The 21,275-nt window shown below is 39.2% G+C and overlaps 1 protein-coding gene across 8 annotated transcripts in view; it reads left to right on the top strand.

Annotated features, from left to right (window-relative positions):
* Positions 1 to 21,275, top strand: part of PPFIBP1 (PPFIA binding protein 1) — a 197,129-nt gene that overhangs the window by 137,149 nt on the left and 38,705 nt on the right. For all 8 annotated transcript variants that reach the window (XM_065940004.1, XM_065940003.1, XM_065940001.1 and 5 more), the window contains 4 exons: positions 9,458 to 9,544; positions 11,659 to 11,772; positions 13,567 to 13,698; positions 19,321 to 19,413. In XM_065940004.1, coding sequence (XP_065796076.1) covers positions 9,458 to 9,544; positions 11,659 to 11,772; positions 13,567 to 13,698; positions 19,321 to 19,413 — 426 coding nt within the window. The remainder of the gene's footprint in view (positions 1 to 9,457; positions 9,545 to 11,658; positions 11,773 to 13,566; positions 13,699 to 19,320; positions 19,414 to 21,275) is intronic.

Here is a 21,275-nt window from a genome sequence, read left to right as displayed (position 1 = left end):
TGTTGTGCGAAAGCTTTTAAGTTTCATTAGGTTCCAATTGTTTGTTTTTTCTTTTATTTCCAATATTCTGGGAGGTGGGTCATAGAGGATCCTGCTGTGATTTAATGTCAGAGAGTGTTTTGCCTATGTTTTCCTCTAGGAGTTTTATAGTTTCTGGTCTTACATTTAGATCTTTAATCCATTTTGAGTTTATTTTTGTGTATGGTGTTAGAAAGTGTTCTAGTTTCATTCTTTTACAAGTGGTTGACCAGTTTTCCCAGCACCACTTGTTAAAGAGGTTGTCTTTTTTCCATTGTATAACCTTGCCTCCTTTGTCTAAGATAAGGTGTCCATAGATTCGTGGATTTATCTCTGTTTTTATGTGTATTTTACCCTAATCAAAAATTTTTAAATTAGTAATTTGATAAAATTTGGTGGCATCTTAGAATTGAAGGATTCTCCCGATTGTGTCTTAAGCTGTTTGTCTCAGTTTCCTCATCTGTCAAATGGGAATGGTGGCTTCTGCCACACAGGATTGTGACGATCCTATTAACTAATGTATGTTGAGTGCTTGTCAGTGAGCCTGGCAGAGGATTAGTCAAAAAGGTCATAGTGAAGAGTGGATCGTAGAGAGTAGAGGGAAATATTCAGCAGGACTTTTTGCAATGAAGGAAAGAAAGGGTTGAGTCTGCTTATGGGGTGGGGTGACGGTTACCGATTATTTATACAGTTTACTTCTTTGACAGAAGAGTGCAGACATTTCTCCGACTATGGAGAAGCTCCCACAATGTTTTAGAAAAACTTATTAATGATACAAGTTACATAATTAATATTTCATTCATGCTTAGTAACGGCCAACCTGAAAGTCCATTTACTTAAGACTGACTGATGCTAAGCTTCTCATTAGTGCAACTGGGCCTTTGCATTTCTAATTATTATTTTACCCAGGCCAGGAAGATGCCCTGATTTCCTGCAGGGTGCAGGTTATTTCTTCGCTACCAATTTCTGCTGCCCTCTTAATTGTTTTAGATGATCAGAAGTGAGATAAGAAAATGGAAAATAGTAAGACTGTTACAGTGAAGTGAAGTTAAATCTACAAAAATGAATTTGTTTTAATTGGGTAGCTAAACATGTAGCCCTCTAGGAATGAGTAAGTTTCTTTTAAGACTTGAGAGTGTCTCCTGTGGTAAAATAGCAGCAGCAACAAATCAATTGAATGTGACATATTTATTCAACTGCTGAGGTATAATTCTCTGTTTCAGTTGTGAAATGTGTGTTAACCCAAATATTAATAACAGAGAATTATGTACTTTATCAAGCTCAAAGTTTAAGAGGGCAAGTAGAAAAAAGTCTTAATTGTTTGAGCCTAGCAAGTAGTTTTTGTTTACTTTAGATCTAACCTGATGCACTGCCCTAGAACATCCTTACAATGCTTTCTCCAGTAGATGGAGGCAAGGTTCATGACCTTGACCGGATCCTGAAATCCCAAAGTGTCTGGTTGTTTGGGAGCTTTAATTATGACACAATCTCAAAGTCAGCAGAAATTACAGAAAAAGACAGTTTGGGGGACTTGCCTGGTGGTCCAGTGGTTAATAATCCACCTTGCAATGCAGGGGATGCAGGTTTGATCCCTGGTCGGGGAACTTATCCCACACGCTATGGAGCAGCTAAACCCACGTGCCACAGCTAGAGAATCCGTGCACACAGCACAAGATGCCGCATGTTGCAACTAAGACCCGACACAGTCAAATCAATTAATTTAAAAAAGAATCCCCCTTTAAAAAAAAAGACAGTTTTCAACAAAGTGAATGAAAATACTCTCGGTAAAAACTGCAAATCAGGCATGATAACCCAGTAGTATATCAGTGGCGGAAATGAAGTGCTCTTGACTGACTTCTGGCCTGTTAAACCGTTATAATGCATTTCTATCTTTTCTCTATGTTGAAAAAGATAATATTAATCCTAAGTGTCCCTTGGGTTAAATGTTTCATAAAAATACCAATGCTCATAATTTATTTAAAGAGTTCAGACACGGGGCATGTTCTCTCCAGGGCTTCTAGCTGTTCTCCCCAAGTCCTTGACCCCCAGCTCCACACTCCATCCCCACCCCGCCACCCTCTGATCCCTGCTTGTCTCTGGCTAGCTTCTTTTTCTTTTCCTGTGTGCCTCCAGAGAATGTTTTTCCAAGCCTTGGCAAACAAGGTACAGTCTTAAGGCTGTATCCTGTGTGTGCTCACAATTATACGAGCTGTGCCTCATCTCTCACTGAGACATCCTAGCTGAAGTTAAACCTGTTTTTTCCTTATGCTTCTGGAAAACTCCCATGGAAAGGGTCCATAGAAACAGGAAAGCACATGGACCAAGTCAGCAGCGTTCTCCATCAAAAGATGCCAGTGTGTGAACAGTGAGAGAGGTGCTTCCAGTGGAATCCCAGGCTGCCGGTATTGTTGGGATTGAATAGAAAGATTCCTCTATTCTTTTACAAGAGTGAGTTTATTTTTTTTTTTTTTTTTTTTTTTTTTTATTTTTTATTATTTTTTTTTTTTAATATTATTTTATTAGTTGGAGGCCAATCACTTTACAACATTTCAGTGGGTTTTGTCATACATTGACATTACAAGAGTGAGTTTAAAAAGAATAGTGTTGGTCACTCAGTTGTGTCTGACTCTTTGCCACCCCATGGACTGTAACCCACCAGGCTCCTCTGTCCGTAGAATTCTCCAGGCAAGAATACTGGAGTGGGTTGCCATCCCTTCCTCCAAGGGATCCCTGAAAGAATAAGTGGCAAGAAAAGTAGACACAGCATTTTTCCTTGATCTCAAGTTCTCCCTTCCAAAGTAAAAGAGATTCTTCTGCTAGCTCTGCAGCCTGTCACATAGCTGAGTTTTTAAAAAATAAGCTTTCATTGGAGTATAGTTGCTTTACACAGTTGTGTTAGATTCTGCTATACCGCAGAATGAATCAGCCATACATATACACGTATTATCTCCCTTTTGGACTTCCTTCAGGTCACCACAGTGCATTAAGTAGAGTTCCCTGTGCTATATAATAGGTTCTCATTAGTTATCTATTTTATACATAGTATCAATAGTGTATATATGTTGATCCCAGTCTCCCAATTTATCCCACCCTCGCTTAACCCCTTGATATCCATATATTTGTTCTCTATGTCTGTGTCTTAGATTTTTATAAATGCTGAATATAGGAATGAACAATGGGTGAACGAATGAATATGTTTTATTCCTAGAATAGGAGCTGGCTTTAGCTTTTGGGAACTTCTATTTTCCACCCGTCTGGAACTCATGGGGCTTGGGAGCATACCTGTGACTGGGATAACGTTGCAGTCTCAGTGTGTACCCCTCTCCCCGCTACAGAAGCTTCGGGAGCGTCATGATAGGCCTGAAAATAAGGCGAGGAAGGGGTAGAGCCCATCTTCCCTTCTCAGGGATCTAAAAGAACTCTAGGAGACACTGAAGCAGTCTTTCTCCTCACCCGGTGCTGGCCATGGATGCGCAGACGCGGAGATGCAGGTGTGCCCTGGCCACGTAACAGGACAGCCGCTGCTCGTGGCCGTGAATAGTTTAATGTGGCACAGATGCTCCGAGGGAAGCGTGCTCTCGATACCTCTAAAAAGACTGGCAAATGAAAGCCCTTGGCATCTGCTGTTCTCGCCAGCATTTCAGATATAGTTACGTTTTTGGAGTAGTGAGTCTTAGAGGCTGACCCACTCCTGTGGTTTTTCTTGCTCCAGAGCACTTGTTTTTGCTCCAGCTGACTGTTTAGTTAAGAAGATGCCTTCTGTCTCTGGGAAACAAGAACCGTGAAAATTAAAACCCAGAAAAACAAAACCCCGAAGCCATAGTCTGATTCTGACCATGTCTGTAATCTTGACTTGGAAAGTACAGCATATATTCAGGATCATTCTGCATTTCAGTCTTTGATGTACTTTCTGACAACATTGAATAAACTGATGTCTTTCTAGGAGAGGGTCGTGATTGAGTTTTGGGGGTATGATAAAATGCATGTGAGATGATTAGTTCCCCTTTTGGATTTCTTAGCAAATGATGAGATGGTGAGGTTTTGGAATAAGTAGAGGGCTTCCTGAAGAGGCTGTTCTTTTGAACTTCAGTAGAAATTTAGGAGGAAAATATAAGTGGGGTGTTTGCAAGATGGCCCTAGAGTCAGAGGTGCCATAGTACAAAGGGGCGCTGGCCAGGCGGAGGGGCTGCTCCAGTGGCCCTGCATGGTAGCGGTGTTGCCCTGAGATGATTGTTTACAGCCCAGGAGCAGGCCTCTCCATCCTAATCACATCACATCGAGTGTGAGGCCCAGACAGCAGAGCACTGCTCCTGCCTGGTGGATTGATTTCCAGCATTGTTGACTCTTTGTACAAAAGAGTGTGAGATGTTGTCTTGTGTGTTGGACCCAAATGAAATGTGACTGTGATATTTGTGGCTGAAAGATTCAAGTCTTATTTCAGTCTTTCCTCTAGTGGAAAGCAGGCAATGGATGTTTGCATGCAGTGGTAGAAATATTAATACTGTGATTAGGACACGAAAGGCCCTGTATTAGATATATCATTTGGCAGCTGAAGATAACATCTAATTAAATGAGCTTTAGTTTAACACACCTTCCTTTTTGTTTCTTTCTTTTTGGGGGCCATACCGTGTGGCTTGTGGGAGGGTTAGGGTTTAGGGTTAGGCCTAGGGTTAGGGTTAGGATTAGGGCTCTCAGGTCCCTGACCAGGGGCTGAGCCTGAGTCACGCCAGTGCAAGCCGAGAGTCCTAACCACTAGGCAACCAGGGAACTCACTGCTTTCCTTTCTTGATATTGAATTTTAAGAAACAGAATCATGAAATCATAAGTATATGGCAGTTTTAAAAACTATTTTATTTATGGGATTTCCTTGGCAGTCCAGTGGTTAAGACTCCACCTTCCAATGCAGAGGGTTGCGGGTTCAGTCCCTGGTCAAGGAACTAAGAGTCCACATGCCACATAGTGTGGCCAAAAGATTAGACCAAAAAAAAAAAAAAAAAAAGGCTAGTATATTTACTGGGTGGGAGAGAGCGAGAATGAGAAGAGTGTGTGTGTATGTGTGTGTGTGTGAGAAAGAGATGGTGCTAGTCCAACTCTTTTTAAATATTTGTTGTCTATAAATTTGGACTGATTTTCTTTTCTCCATTTTAATTCTGTTACCGTTCTGATATGGGAATGCTGTATTCAAAAGGAGTTCTATATTATAAGATAAAGAAATTTGATCATAGCAAATCACGACTGGTGTATCGATTTTGGATTTTTACAGGACAGCAGAGCTCAGGTAAGAACACCAAACCAAAACTGAAGGGTGGGGAGAAAAGAGAGCCAGGTGTAGGCCAGTGCAAACCAATAAAACTAAGAAACTCAGAGGAAAACACAACACGGTACTTTCTACAAAGATAACAGACAGAAGACTCCCACCTGTTGTGAAGCTGAAACTGGGTTTGAGTACAAAGGGTCTTGTCATTGTCGTCTTTATTTTTATACATATTTGACGCTTTCTGTAATAAAACATTTTAAAGAAGACACTCATATAATGCAAAATGTTAACATTTGTAACATCTTTTTACTTGATTGTGTATTTATATTTGATGATTACAGGGAAAGTAATATAAAAAGAAGAGCTTCTATTTAGATGGTGAAGGGTAAAGTAGATGGTGTGTGTAACACCTGCCGTGTGAGTTTAGGCAATTCACGTTCTTGGGTGTGGTTTCTGCCTAGCCATAGGATTCTATAATTCTATGAGGAATAAAGCTTTTTAGACATATCCCTCCACATCCTGACATAATGTCAGGAAAATCTGGCGAACTCCTTAAGTCCCTTAATTAAAGTATCACTATTACAGTCCAGCTGCCTCTCCTGCTCCATCCTCCCTGGTGTATTCCAGTCCCGCCCCTCCACACCCACTGTTAGTTGAAGACTGCATTGTTAAAATCTGCACATTGATCCAGTTTTGACCTAAACTCTCAGCTGGATTGAATGTGGTCAGTAAAGGGTTGCATCATGTGTAGCACTAGAAAGAGTTCTTTCGAAGGCATCTCTGGGATTTTGAGTAAAATAATTTGGACTGGCTGGTCTTCAATGCATTGGATGTTAAATTCACCCAGCAAGAGTTTATGCCAAATGTGTTTTTAATTATAGGCTTAGAATTTCATAAGCATTGTGGGAGAATCAAAATAAATGTAATAAAGTTTCTATTAGCACTGAAAGACTATTAGGAAGAATAAATGACTGATGCATAAAATCACTTGTAAGCCCTCCCTTACAATATGGCAGAATATGCTGAAAAGCTAATCATGAAGTTCAAGGCAAGACGTGGAGAATTCAGTAGAGGAGAAGAGAATAACATGGTATAAGAAAGAGGATGTGGGAAGCAGCTGTGAAAGTTGGGTTTCTGTAGGCAGAGAGAAGTGGGAGCTGGTACAGAGGTGGGCACAGAGCCTTGGAGTTAGATCTTGGAAAGGAGAATGAAAATTCATTGAGAGAAAGAAACTGAGGAGATAAGGATGGAGGCGATAAGTGTAGGTCAATTCACAGGGAAAACAGGAAGTCAAGGATCCAAAGTAGAAGAATGGTAAGCTTGTAAGAAGGAGTTAAGAATCAGTTCTCCCGAGACTGGCAGGAAGAAAGACAGGGAAGATGTAGGAGGCGATATGCAATACTGTGTGTTGAAGAAGGAAGTATATGAGGGAGTTCGTGCAAGAGGGCCTCAATTACTGACCGTTGAAAAGGTTCTGGAGGGAATTCTCTGCAGGGCCAATGGTTATGGCTCTGCTTTTCACTGCCAAGGGCCCAGCTTCAGTCCCTGGTCAGGAAACAGATCCCACAAGTCTTGTGGCATGGACGAAAAAAAAAAAAAGCTATGAAGTCACCTCTTAAATGTGGTAGGAGGAGAGGATATGACTTGAGGGGAAAGGAGCTAGTGATCATGGTGTGTGCATACCAGGTAGTAGAGGAAATGTGAATAAATGCCTTGCTCAGAAGGAAGATGGCCAGGAAAAACCAAACATTCATCCATCTTTTATTTGCCTGATGTTTATTGAACATCTCTCAGTGTTCCGTCATTCAGCAATCGGTTAGCACCCACTGTGCATCAGATTGAGAGGACTGTACAAAGAATTCAGAGTCTGCTGGTACAGAGAGTTGTGTCTGTAGTCAAGTCTAGCCTAGTCCATTCAGTGTGATGCCTGCTGCAACAAAGGGTCATCTGGGTGTGGTTAACTAGCGTACAAGTGAACAGGCAACTCGTGGAAGACCTTCCAGACTAAGCCCCCGTTGAGGTGGATCCTAAGGAATGAGGCGGAACAGGGAGGGAAGGAGTTGGAGATGCAGTCCATGCAGAAGGAATAGCATTAGTGTTTGAGAGAGCATGCCGGGTCTGGGGAGGCATGGAGTGATCTGGGAGGCAGGACACAGCAGATGGAGGAAGAATAGAGACAGCAGGGTGTTTGCCTAGTGGAATGCACCTCTTGCTAGCATTTTAGAGGCAAAGGTAACAAAAAATGGCAGAAATTAAGTGTGAACAGAACAGACCTTTATCTGCTTGAATATACCAACAGAATACTTCAAAAGTACATAACTATTCCTGTGGTGGCTCATTTGTCTTTTGTTCCTAAAGTTATTTTAGTGTTTAAAAATAAACTAGTCATGAGTGTTACGACTGCTTGTAAATATCAACACAGTGTTGAGAAACATGAGCTCATTGTGATCAATTTTTAGTATTTTTTAAATGGATCATTTTGTAGAACTGGTTTGGAGACAGCTTATTTCCATATCATAGGCAGTAGCTTCAAAAAACACTTCTAGAACTTGCTCTCGAAACAGTTCTGATCTTGCTATAGTCTCCTTCAGTCAGGAGAAAGAGGACGTTTACTTTTTTGTCCTCACTAAGCAGAAAGCCTTTTTTTTTCCCCTACCCAGGAGAACATGTCTGTTGATAAAGCATTGCTTGTGTAATTTTAAAAGCAGATGCCTGCTAATGTTCATGACCAAAATGGGAGATTTAAAGTCATGTAGGCTGAGTCTCAGCAACTTTCTCAGATTGAGAACATGCATTACCCATCCTGCTTCTTTCCCCAAAAACAATCCTCAAGAGGTTAAGGTAAATTTCATTTTCCTGGTAGTCCTCAGGGATGGAAGTCATCCTAGCCACTCCATCAGTCTCCTTCTAATATTTGTAATTTAGTTCTGGCTGTGATTATGCTGTGATTATTGTGCAGGTATGTGGTCAAGCAGCTGATGTTAAAAATTGCACCCATATAGTGTGTGCTTACTAACTGGTTCAGATTCTCTTGTGGTCTTATGGGATGTATGTATTTTTAGAAGAAACACTGTGCAATTTTCTTTTTCATTATTTATCCGTTTTTGTTTGTTTTTGTTTCCTTCCCAATACATACCTTTTGGTATTTCCAGAATTTATACTAGAAAATGCATTAATTGGAAAGGTAGAATGATAAAAGCAGTTGATTCTGGAAAAACAATAGCCATCACATCAGCTATGTTCTGGGCAGTAAGGATGTACAGTGTGTGTTTTCTCTGATTCTAAGTCTGGGGTGGTTTATTTGCTTTTTCAGTTGAACTCTGGTTGGCCCCATTTAACCATTTTGGACTCCACTGGTTTGTATTTCTGTTGTATTTGAATGAGTAATCAGAAAATTCTATTGGGATTACACATTATGTGATTAAGAACTATTTAAATGAGATACCAAGGGACACATCACATATACTACTGTGTTTCAAAATGACGTTTTTATGTTGTCTGCACTCTGTAAGCCTTTTCAATGTGTCTCCTTAATCACTTGCACATATAAGATGGCTGAGAAAAAAATCTGCACTTCCACCCCCAATCTGTATTTCCTTTGGCATTTGTACCAGAACATGATAAATCGGCAGTGAGCTTGGCTCCTGCTGCCAGTGGAGGACATTGTGGACTCAATGTTTAAGGTCTTGAAAAGAAAAACAGAGAAGTGCTTCAGGGAGAAAGGGAACATTTGTTCTGTGATCTGGAGACTGGAGTAGCGGGAAGAAGCCTGCAGTCTCGCATTTGCAGCCCTGGATTTGGGACAGTGAGAGGAGAGGGGAGGAATGGAAGGCCCCCTCAGTATATTCCCACTGATCATGGCATTCAGGAGAAAGAGGGATTTTGTGCCCAACCACACACTCACAAAGCGTTGCATGTCTCAGGTGGATATTCACTGCCAGTGACTCTCAGGAGTCACTGTCCCTTTTGGGTCATGATTTTCTGCTTGATGAGAAGTGCTTTTTTGTTGTTGTTGCTGTTTTTATATGAACTATGTTGCATTCTAATATTTTGTATTAATAGTAACAGCTGTGCTGAATTTGATTCAGGTTCCTTGGATTAAAAACATATGCAATCTTTATTTTCCCACAGTAGTTCAGTGTTAAAGAGGGTCAGGCTTACATGTATCACTTCCTTTTTCAGACGAATGGACACCTCCCTGGGAACGGAGATGTGTATCAAGAAAGACTGGCCCGTTTAGAAAATGATAAAGAATCCCTCGTTCTTCAGGCAAGTGATTTTTAAATGCTTTTTTCCCCTCATGACTTAACTTAGAAAGACCATTTTAAATTGGGGTGGCAAATTCAGTTGCTTACAGGAGCCAGACTGCTAATAGAAATAAGTACGGGGCCATCTATACACATTAGGGACCGGTGAGGACTCTGACGGAACAAGGGTATGCTTACCCAGTCTAGAGTGAGCAGCCCTTAGCCTCTGCTCTTCAAGGGCCAGTTTGGTGATAGCCACAATGTCATCTGATTTTCTGATAAATGATCTTTTTAAAAAAAATACATATATATGGCAGAAATTCTGACTTTGTAACTATATATGTATATGTGTGTGTGTGTGTATTCATATATCTGTTTCATAAATATGAATAAGAATTTCTGAATCTGAATATATATTTAGTTTTTTCAATTTGAAAAATGATGCCATGGACCAAACAACGCAAAGTGGGTAGTGGAGTCCTGTTTGTAGGTTAAATTTGAGTTTTCCTCTCCTTCACCGTCTTTTAAATCCTTGACAAAGAGTTTTACTTTGGTATTTTGAACTAAAAGAACTGAAGCCTAGGGAATCCCCTGGTGGACTGGTGGTTAGGATTCGATGCTTTCCCTGCTGTGGCTGGGTTTGATCCCTGGTCAGGGAACTAAGATCCCACAAGCTGCGTGGTGGGGGAGAAAAAAAAAACAAGCTTATTTACTAGGCTGGTGATCCTTGGAAGGAAAGCTCAGAGATTTGCAGTAAATACTGAGGATGAGAGACCAACCCAGTGGCTCCTCTTGGACCTTTGAGCTGCATCCTGGCTTTTGAACACGTTTGTGGACGGTGGGATCATGAAAGACCTCACAGATTTTGGATTCCCAGGATTCTTTTCTGTATTCTTTGTCAAGTATCAAAATTGAATCGTCCTTGTGGCAGCCCTGACTGAGAAGAGGGTTTGCAGGAGAATGTATGCATGTATTAATATTTGTGTGGCTGGGTCCCTCTGCTATTCACCTGAAAGTGTCACAGCGTTGTTAATATGCTGTACCCCAGTACAAAGCAAAAAGTTTAAGTTAAAAAGAAGAAAAAGGAGATGTGATGTATAGTATATATATATTTACAGTGGAATACTACTGTGTCATAAAAGAAGAAGGAAATCTTCCCATTTGTGACAATGTGAATGGACCTTGAGGGTATTATGCTAAATGAAATGTCAAGGCAGAGAAAGGCAGATACCACTTGTTTTCACTTATATGTGGAATCTAAAAGACAAAACAAATGAAAAAAACAAAACTCATAGATACAGAGAACAGACTGACGGTTACCGGAGAAGAAAGGTATCAGAGGATAGTTGAAATGAGTGAAGGGAGTCAATGCTATGGTGGTGGATGGTGACTAGACTTGTTATGATCACTGTGTAGTGTGTACAAGTATCAAATTATTGCATTGTATACCTAAAACTAATATAAAGTTGTAATATTTTACTTCAGTAAATAAATGATATAGACCACTTTCAGTCAGTAGTGAAAGTTGCTCAGTCATATCCGACTCTTTGTGACCCCCGTGTCCATGGAATTCTCCAGGCCAGAATACTGGAGTGGGTAGCTTTTCCCTTTTCCAGGGGATCTTCTCAAACCAGGAATCGATCCCAGACCTCCTGCATTGCAGGTGGATTCTTTACCAACTGAGCTATCAGGGAGGCCCTCCACGGACTGCTTTGGGGAAAAAAAAACAGAACTAAGTAGTCCTTGAGGACTTCTGTTTCAAATATTAACTCCATTTCCTCTCTTAATCTCTAATACTGTCTCCCATCCTCACCGGCCCCTCCAAAAAAGATAATTTGTGTACATGCTCTTTCTCATAAAGAGTTGCAGTGTTTTTATCCTATAAAGTGTTGCACATCCCCAGTTCAGCCCAAACTTTCTTAAAAATTGAAGAGGAATCCTCAAACCAACACGGATGAGAAGAATAGGCGTGTGAAGGACTGGTTTCTTATTAATGCTTAGATTTCTTTTTTTTTTTTTTTTAACAACCAAATGATTGGTAACATCATCCCAGTTTTTGTTCTCTGTAGACAAATAAAGTTGACAGTGGGACCCAAATTCTTCCTAATCCATGACAGTATTCTACTCTGTGTACAGGTGAGTGTGCTGACAGACCAAGTGGAGGCTCAGGGAGAGAAGATTCGCGATCTGGAGTTCTGCCTTGAAGAGCACAGAGAGAAGTTGAATGCCACAGAGGAAATGCTGCAGCAGGTATGTTCAGAGGTAGGGTTTCCCTGCTGACCTATTTGAGATGCTACATTTATATGTTGTGTTTGCTCTGATACAGTGGTGAATTTTATGATTCACTTAGACTGGCTTATTAGAAGCAAAAACCTAGAGTTGTGGGTCTCAAACACACACAATAGAAAATGTTCATTGCAATTAGTGTCTGGAATAAAATATTAATAAGATTGTACATGATTTCAGTTTTCCTCTTTATGCTTTCATACGGTTGCCTCATTTCCAACCATGAGTGTATATTTTAGAATTAGGAAAAAGGGCTTCCCTGGTGGTTCAGATGGTAAAGAATCTGCCTGCATTGCAGGAGACTCAGATTCGATCTCTGGCTTGGGAAGATTCCCCTGGAGAAGGGAAAGGCTATTCACTCCATGGACAGAGGAACCTGGGGGACTATAGTCCATAGAGTTGCAAAGAGTCCGGCACAACTGAGTGACTAAAACACAAGTACATTATCTACCTCTTAGTGGAAATAATTTATAACATATATGGGCACACACACATATATGATGCTTGTCTACTAGAGGACCTATAATACAGTGGGTACACTACACACGGAATAGGACTGTTTAGTCCTGTGCTCTGCCATTTCTTTGCTGTAAAGACTTTCTGCAAGTTCTTAACCTCTCTGTTCCTTAGCTTCCTCAACTGTTCAGTTGCTCAGTTGTGTCCAACTCTTTGTGACCCATAGACTGCAGGATGGCAGGCTTCCCTGTCCTTCACTATCTCCCAGAGTTTGCTCAAATTCATGTCCATTGAGTCAGTGATGCCATCCATCCTTCTCATCCAACCCATTCTCCTCCTGCCTTCAACCTTTCCCAGCATCAGGGTCTTCTCACATGAGTCAGCTCTTTGCATCAGGTGGCCAAAGTACTGGAGTTTCAGCTTCAACATCAGTCCTTCCAATGAATATTCGGGACTGATTTCCTTTAGGATTGACTGGTTGGATCTCCTTGCAGTCCAAGGGATTCTCAAGAGTCTTCTTCAATACCACAGTTCAAAAGCATCAATTCTTCAGCGCTCAGCTTTCTTTATAGTCCAACTCTCACATGCATACCTGACAACTGGATAAACCATAGCTTTGACTAGACAGACCTTTGTTGGCAAAGTAATGTTTCTGCTTTTTAATATACTGTCTAGGTTGGTCATAGCTTTTCTTCCAAGGAGCAAGCGTCTTTTAATTTCATGGCTGCAGTCACCATCTGCAGTGATTTTGGAGCGCAAGAAAATAAAGTCTCTCACTGATTCCATTGTTTCCCCATCTATTTGCCATGAAGTGATGGGACCGGATGCCATGATCTTAGGTTTTGAATGTTGAATTTTAAGCCAACTTTTTCACTTTCCTCTTTCACCTTCATCAAGAAGCTCAAGCTTTGAACAAGGATAATTCATGGATTATCCTAATGAGTTTCTATCTCATAAGGTTGTTTTGAGGATTGAATCACTTAGTACATGTAAGAACAGTACCTTTCACATAGCAAACATAATATCATCATCAGTATTATCACAGGCTTAAGAATATTTAAGTTCATATATGTGTTTGTCAATAGAACATATGTCTTCCCACAAAGCAGACATGTGCTGCTTATTGAACACTAGTTTGGCTCAATGAAGGTTAACTAAAGCAAATAATTTTTCCAGATGTATCTGTTTAGAATTAATCTTCACATCCTCTACTTAATAATACTGTTTTACTGTCATAAGAAAGACACACCCATATGTGACTGTAATAAAGCACTTTTGCATGTATCTCTTCAATCCTAATAGGAGCTTCTGAGTAGGACATCTTTAGAAACTCAGAAGTTGGACCTGATGGCTGAAATATCTAACTTAAAGTTAAAACTGACAGCTGTAGAGAAGGACAGATTGGATTACGAAGATAGGTTCAGAGACACAGAGGTAAGTGATGTGCTTTCTCTCGCTTTATATACATATACATACACACACACCCCTGGGGAAAGAAATGGCAACCCACTCCAGTATTCTTGCCTGGAGAATTCCATGGACAGAGAAGCCTGGTGGGCCACAGTCCATGGGGTCGCAAAGGGTTGGACACGACTGAGCGACTTAACCACATATATATGTGCACATACGTATATATATATATATAGATACAGGGCTTCCCTGGTGACTCAGACAGTTAAAAAATCTGCCTGCAATGCAGTAGACCCAGATTCAGTCCCCAGCTTAGGAAAATCCCTGGAGAAGGGAATAGCTACTCACTCCAGTATTCTTGCCTGGAAAATCCCATGGACAGAGAAACCTGGTGGATTACAATCCATAGGGAGATCTCCTGCAAAGCAGGAGACCCAGGTTCCATCACTGGGTCAACAAGATCCCCTGAAGAAGGGAATGGCCACCCACTCCAGTATTCTTGCCTGGAGAATTCCATAGACAAGAGGAGCCTGACGGATTATAGTCCTTGGGGTCACAAAGAGTCAGACGTGATTGAGCGACTGACATTTTCATTTTAATTTATATATATGCGTACTTATATATCTCACACACATGTATTTCTAGAACAAGTTGAAATTCCTTGGCGTTGTGAAGGAGAGGCAGTTAATTACTATATGCCCTCATTACCGACACTTCTTTTTAGGAATAAGCTTACATTGACTTTTTGTCACTAAATGATAATAGCAATTTTTATTTTGAGAGTTTTGATATGAAATATTAATCCTTTCACTTGCCTTTAAAAATACTGTTGACTTTAGGACATTTGGAGCTTCTGTCTGTCTTTCTGCCATTCATGTATCCATCTCTCTGTCCGTTCATCTGTTCATCCATGCTGATTCTCTTCATTGTGGAAATAATGGATTCAAGCGCATGCCTTTACTAATAGTTCTTATTTAGGGACATTGATTATTCACTGTATAATAAATAGATTTTTAAGTAGGTGTAGCAAACATGCTTTCATTATGTACTCATGGAATCACAGATTTTAGACGTCATTTAATTTGGACTTTTACTTTTGGTCTATTGCACATGTAAGTCATTCCAGTTGTTAATAAATACAGCCGATTATACTTTTGTGAAATTCAGGGTAGATTTTACACCTTGAAGTACCCCTTTTCGTGGCTAAACGTGCTTTCTTGTTTGTTCAACTTGGTTTGTTGTTATTCTAGGTCTTCTGGTTTCTTAACTGCTTTTTGTCGGGAGGTGCAGCGCAGAACATATGAAATCTACTCATTAGAAAAGAAATATAAAGAGCTGTAGAAATTTTTTTCTCTCCTAGGGACTTCTCTTCATTTTTCTTTATTTTGTTTGCTTGGTTGGGTATGGAGAAGTGTCATACTTAGCTACAAAGTGGGCACCAAGAAGGAGAGGAGAGAAATCATTTACTTACTCTTCCCCTCTGTTTTCATTTCAAGTATTTATTCTATGCTGACTGCATGCCATCATGATATGAGCTATATTACATATGTTTTCCACTGTATGAAAGTCCTTCATAGATCTGAATTTAATAAGGTTTATACTCTTAAGTTGCAAAGAGTCAGACATGACTTAGTGGCTGAACAACAACAAATACTCCATTGCTATATTTAAAGTTAAATTTTTTGTCAAATATATAACTATACGGGAAAGTCTTGGTATATGTATTACTTCCTCAGGAGCAGAAGGAAATCCCAGCTTAGCTCACGTTTTAATCTTGAAACTCTTTATCAGTCACCTATGTTAGTATGTTTTTTGTTTAACTGAGACTGGAGGTCTTAAAACTTAGAAAACTATTTAGTTTCTTAAAATTCTTGCTTTTGTGCTTTCTTTAAAAATCTGTTTGAATATTTTTTCTTTTCCCTTTCTGTCCTTCCCTGACTCCACAGCTGCTGTGTAAAAATGGTGGTAGAATTCAGTCAACAGGTAGATAAGGTGCAGTAGATCTAACTCTGGTGTCAGGAAAGAAGTTAGTAGTTTTGAAGCATTAAGGGGTGGGTGAGCTTACTGTACATACAAAGTTTAGGGAAAGTCTTAACCCATACCACTGTGGCTAATTTGGATACAAGATGTTAACCAACCATTAGGACTAAGTTGAAGCAGCTAGCTGTTTTATGATTTTTGGGGGGGTAAGATCCCAGAGCAGTATTTATTCTCTCTTGAGTTTGTCTGCATTTTTGGTAAAACCTCTTTTTGGTGTTTTCTTGCTTCATTTATGCATTGCCTCAATCATATGCGAGGTGATCTTGTCACCAAAACTCTAGTAAAGTTCAATCCCTGATAACTTTCTAATAAACATTCAGCACTATTAGTAAGATGTAGCATGCGTTTTAGAGATTAGAGATTATGGGATGTTATAAACTGCTTTTATATATGAAAGTAATTGAAGTAGTCTTTAAGATTGAAACTAAAAAACTTAAAATTGAATATGCTCATTTTCCTACCTTTTCCCCTTAATTGAAATGTTTCTCTGGCTGTTTGATGAATCCAAAATTTTTTAACTTTGTCTTAAGATTTTAGGTTACCTGGAGTTTAGTTTCTAAGAAACCAGTGGAGTGTGGGGAAGAAGTAGAAATATAGGCACTTCCAAAAGATGAGGGGTAGAAGTCTTGAAACCTTGGAAGACCCGACTTGCCTATCCCAGGAATTGTTGATAGGTGGTTAGCATCATTTAATAGTGCCCCCTTCTGGTAAGAATACAGATATCAGAAATGAGTTTCTTTGGAGCCCTAGTTTTCTGCAAAGGAAAAGGGAAAGATAACAAGGATTTTCACTTTTAAAAGTACTGAACTTCTGATAAGAAATTATTTGGAAATAACTTGTATTACATTTTTTAAGGTTTCATATTTAGGAGCTACTTCCAGATTTTCTAGCTTGAGTTATCATGGAACGATAGAGCTTCTTTCAGATTAAAAATTTATGTTCATACTTACAGTATTACCTCAAGGGATAATTGGGTAGTTCTTTTTTAATAAAAAAATGACCCCAATTTATAATTCTGTTTTCTTCATTTGTTTCTTCTTTACAAATTGCCACTATTTCTAAAGGAAGTGGTGAAACACAACAATCTAAATAGAATTCAAAGCTGAGAAATTCCAACAATCAGCAATTCAACAACAGAATTGAAACAATCCAAATAGAATTTCAATCCAAATAGAATTAACTTTAACAATAAGTGGGAAAATATATCTGTGGAAGACCAGATTGATTAAAGAAGATTGCTAAGAACTCATATTATGCAAGAGTGGTTAATAAGTGGTAGTTAAATGAATGGGAGGAAGCTGACTTTTTCCTTTTACTTGAATTTTGAGCTTACAGGTAAACTGAATCACAACTTAATCACAATTAAAATGTTATTAAATGATATCAAACATTTATGTCATTCATAAACAGAAAATAGCTTCTTATTGAAACATTGTATTAATAGTTATAAGTATTATGTAATACTAGGTAGTAAACTTTTCCCCATTTTATAAGAAACTACAATTTAAAAACCTGTAGGTTTTCTGAGAAGTATATTTCACTAGAGCATCCTTTTCCTGGCCTCTGTGAGGTTGACTGATTACACTTTAATAGCATTGTTCTGTTTGTTTTTTATAGCATTCTCGTGTAATTCTTTTCTGTTACCTGTGAATTTGTGGCTCAGGAATAAATGTCTTGAGAGGAACAAAAACACGTTAACCATTGGTGGAAGCTTCATACCTTGTTAGAGAAAAGGCGTCTTCACAGACTATTTGAGTCCTCCTTCTGGATGACTTTGTATTGTTTTGCATTCTGATTTCTTTTTCCTACTCTCTGGCCTATGGCCCAAAATGTCGCTATTGCTCAGAATATTTAGACAATGTTTACAAACAAATTAGACTTTTTAAAATAAAAGTAGAGAAGGTGTGTGATTGTACTATGAAAACATTAGGGTTGCTTTCTTTTGCATTTTTCCAAACATAAAATTCCAATCAAAAAATGGGCCAAAGAACTAAACAGACATTTCTCCAAAGAAGACATACAGATGGCTAACAAACACATGAAAAGATGCTCAACATCACTCATTATTAGAGAAATGCAAATCAAAACCACAATGAGGTACTATTACACGCCACTCAGGATGGCTGCTATCCAAAAGTCTACAAGCAATAAATGATGGAGAGGGTGTGGAGAAAAGGGAACCTTCTTACACTGTTGGTGGGAATGCAAATTAGTACAGCCACTATGGAAAACAGTATGGAGATTTCTTAAAAAACTGGAAATAGAACTGCCATATGACCCAGCAATCCTACTTCTGGGCATACACACTGAGGAAACCAGATCTGAAAGAGACACTTGCACCCCAGTGTTCATCGCAGCACTGTTTATAATAGCCAGGACATGGAAGCAACCCAGATGCCCATCAGCAGATGAATGGATAAGGAAGCTGTGGTACATATACACCATGGAATATTACTCAGCCGTTAAAAAGAATTCATTTGAATCAGTTCTAATGAGATGGATGAAACTGGAGCCCATTATACAGAGTGAAGTAAGCCAGAAAGATAAAGAACATTACAGCTACTAACACATATATATGGAATTTAGAAAGATGGTAACGATAACCCAATATGCAAAACAGAAAAAGAGACACAGAAGTACAGAACAGACTTTTGGACTCTGTGGGAGAAGGTGAGGGTGGGATGTTTTGAAAGAACAGCATGTATATTATCTATGGTGAAACAGATCACCAGCCCAGGTGGGATGCATGAGACAAGTGCTGGGCCCTGGTGCACTGGGAGGACCCAGAGGAGTCGGGTGGAGAGGGAGGTGGGAGGGGGGATCGGGATGGGGAATACATGTAAATCCATGGCTGATTCATGTCAATGTATGACAAAACCCACTGAAATGTTGTGAAGTAATTAGCCTCCAACTAATAAAAAAAAATTAAAAAAAAACTAGAACAACAACAACAAAATTATATTATGATACTGAATATATTTGTAAATGACAGGGCTCTCATCTACCCTCAAATTTAGAATCCTTGGTATAAAGTGTTTAAATTTCATTCATTTCTCCCAGATTGGGTTGAGGAACAATATGTATCTTTTGTAGACAAATTAAGAAATTAGAAAAATATTTTTATAAATATCCATATATCGCTGAAAAAGCCCTAAAAATAAATGACTTTACTAAAGAAAATTTCTCTGGATTATTTTAAAAAGATGGAGCTCATACAGTGATTTTTAATCTAGAAATATTTGCTCAGTGATAACAAGTGATCGGTTGCTGCTGCTGCTGCTGCTAAGTCGCTTCAGTTGTGGCCAACTCTGTGCAACCCCATAGACGGCAGCCCATTATCATCACTTTTCATTTCCATAATCAATCCCATCATTTTAGGGTGGAGGCCATATTTTTAATGGAAAGATTCAATGGATCTTTCAATGGATCCATGGGAAGATTCAATGGAAAGATTGTCAGGGAGACTCATTCATTCCAATTTGTCTAATCTCATTCATCCAGCTGTAACCCAAGAGCCATTGACTGAGGATTTCCAAACTGCTATTTTGGTAAGTAAATAGGTGTTTACTGGTTTCCTAATGTATTTCCTTGTTTCTTTTTGGACAGAGCCTAATGCAGGAGATCAATGATTTGAGGTTAAGAGTCAGTGAAATGGAAAACGAAAGACTTCAGTATGAGAAAAAGCTGAAATCTACCAAGGTAAGTTTTCATAATGGCAAAAAATTTTATATAAGTGGCTCCACTACTCATCCATGATCAATAATATAGATAAAATACATTTTCTACTAGAATGTGATAAGACTTTTTAAGGCATTTTACAAGTGAACAAAGTTTTTCCCCAAGCTGGAGACCATCTAGAATTTAAACACCATTGTTCTGAATAAGGGCTTCCCGGTGGCTCAGTTGGTAAAGAATCCACCTGCAATGCAGGAGACCCTGTTTCGATTCCTGGGTCAGGAAGATCTGCTGGAGATGGGAGAGGCTACCCACTCCAGTGTTCTTGGGCTTCCCTTGTGGCTCAGCTGGTGAAGAATCTGCCCACAGTGCGGGAGACCTAGGTTCACTCTCTGGGTTGGGAAGATCCCCTGGTGAAGGGAAAGGCTACCCACTCCAGTATTGTGGCCTGGAGAATTCCATGGACTATATAGTCCATGGAGTCACAAAGAGTTGGACACGACTGAGCGACTTTCACATTCTGAATAATTGGAGACGGGAGTGGCACCCCACTCCAGTATTCTTGCTTGGAAAATTCCATGGACAGGGGACCCTGGCAGGCTATAGGTCTATGGGGTCCCAAAAGAGTTGGATACAATTAGTGACTGAACAGCAACAATTCTGAATAAGAATCAGGATTTAACTAATTTGGTAGAACATAACCTGTCATTTCTCTCCATTATCTAACCTCCTTTATAAACTGATACTGTGTTCTTGGTTACTTAGCTTGTCTTTTTCTATCTGTAGTTTTCTTTCACTCCTGTCTCTCTACCAGTCTTTAATGGCCAAACTTTCTAGCATGAAAATCAAGGTGGGTCAGATGCAGTATGAAAAGCAGCGGATGGAACAAAAGTGGGAGTCACTGAAGGTGTAGTAGACCTTGGGTAATGGGTCCATGGTCTGTTGCTTTCTGGCTTGCGTTGTTTTGCTGTGATGGTGTTTTTAGTGGTGTGTGCATTCATTTTTTTGTGTGTGTCCCCTGTTTTTTTTTTTTTTAATATGTGTAAAGCTAATTAAAGGGACATTGCAATCCCTAACATTGTTTTCAGAAGCATATGAAATAGTGAAAAGTAATAAACTTGTAAAATAAAAGTATTTGTTTATAAATTAAATCTCATTCTCTTAGACTGAGATCCAAGCTTGGTAAAAAAAATTGCAAAAGTTCACCTGGGAAAGACTTCTCTTTGGTATCAGTAATAAACAGTCTTATTCTTTCAAGACTTTCTCAAAGGTAAATGCGTACAGCAGTTAACTCTACCATAGCAGTGAGTAGATATTACTGCTTAGAAGCATAGTGAGCTCATGGCAGCACTTCTTGACAATGCTACTGAAAATTCCTTATATTTGGTGTCCATTTCCACCATAAGTAAAAACTATAATAGGCCAACTTCTTAGCTGCTTTGGAGAGCTACATCTTCTCATAATGCTGAACATAATAGATATCTTTACCAACTGAAAATAAAATGTTATATTGAAAATAAAGGCATACTTATTTGCATTGCATAGCTTTATTTCCTGTGTTAATAAATACAACCAGCAAAACCTAAGTTTGCTAAAGCTAGTGATTCTTTACCAAAATGAGGCTGAAACAAACTTCAGTAAATAGAACATTGGATTTAAGGTCTTAAATAGTTGTGTAGTTTTTTCTTTTTTTTAAGATTAAAGAATCTCTTTTTTTCCCATTGTTGTAGAAGATTCTATTCTTTTACCTTAGTGATGAGAAGGAATTATTTAGTCCCATGACTTAAAGTTGTTTATTGCCTGCTGCCTTATCCACTAATTAAGTTCTATCTTGTCTAGGGAACATGAGTACCATCTTGAAATGCTGAATATATGTCAAGCAAGTC

The sequence above is a fragment of the Muntiacus reevesi genome, chromosome 1 (genome assembly GCF_963930625.1).
Source record: "Muntiacus reevesi chromosome 1, mMunRee1.1, whole genome shotgun sequence".
In the NCBI taxonomy this organism is placed as follows: domain Eukaryota; kingdom Metazoa; phylum Chordata; class Mammalia; order Artiodactyla; family Cervidae; genus Muntiacus; species Muntiacus reevesi.
This window is presented reverse-complemented; position numbering and strand designations above follow the sequence as displayed.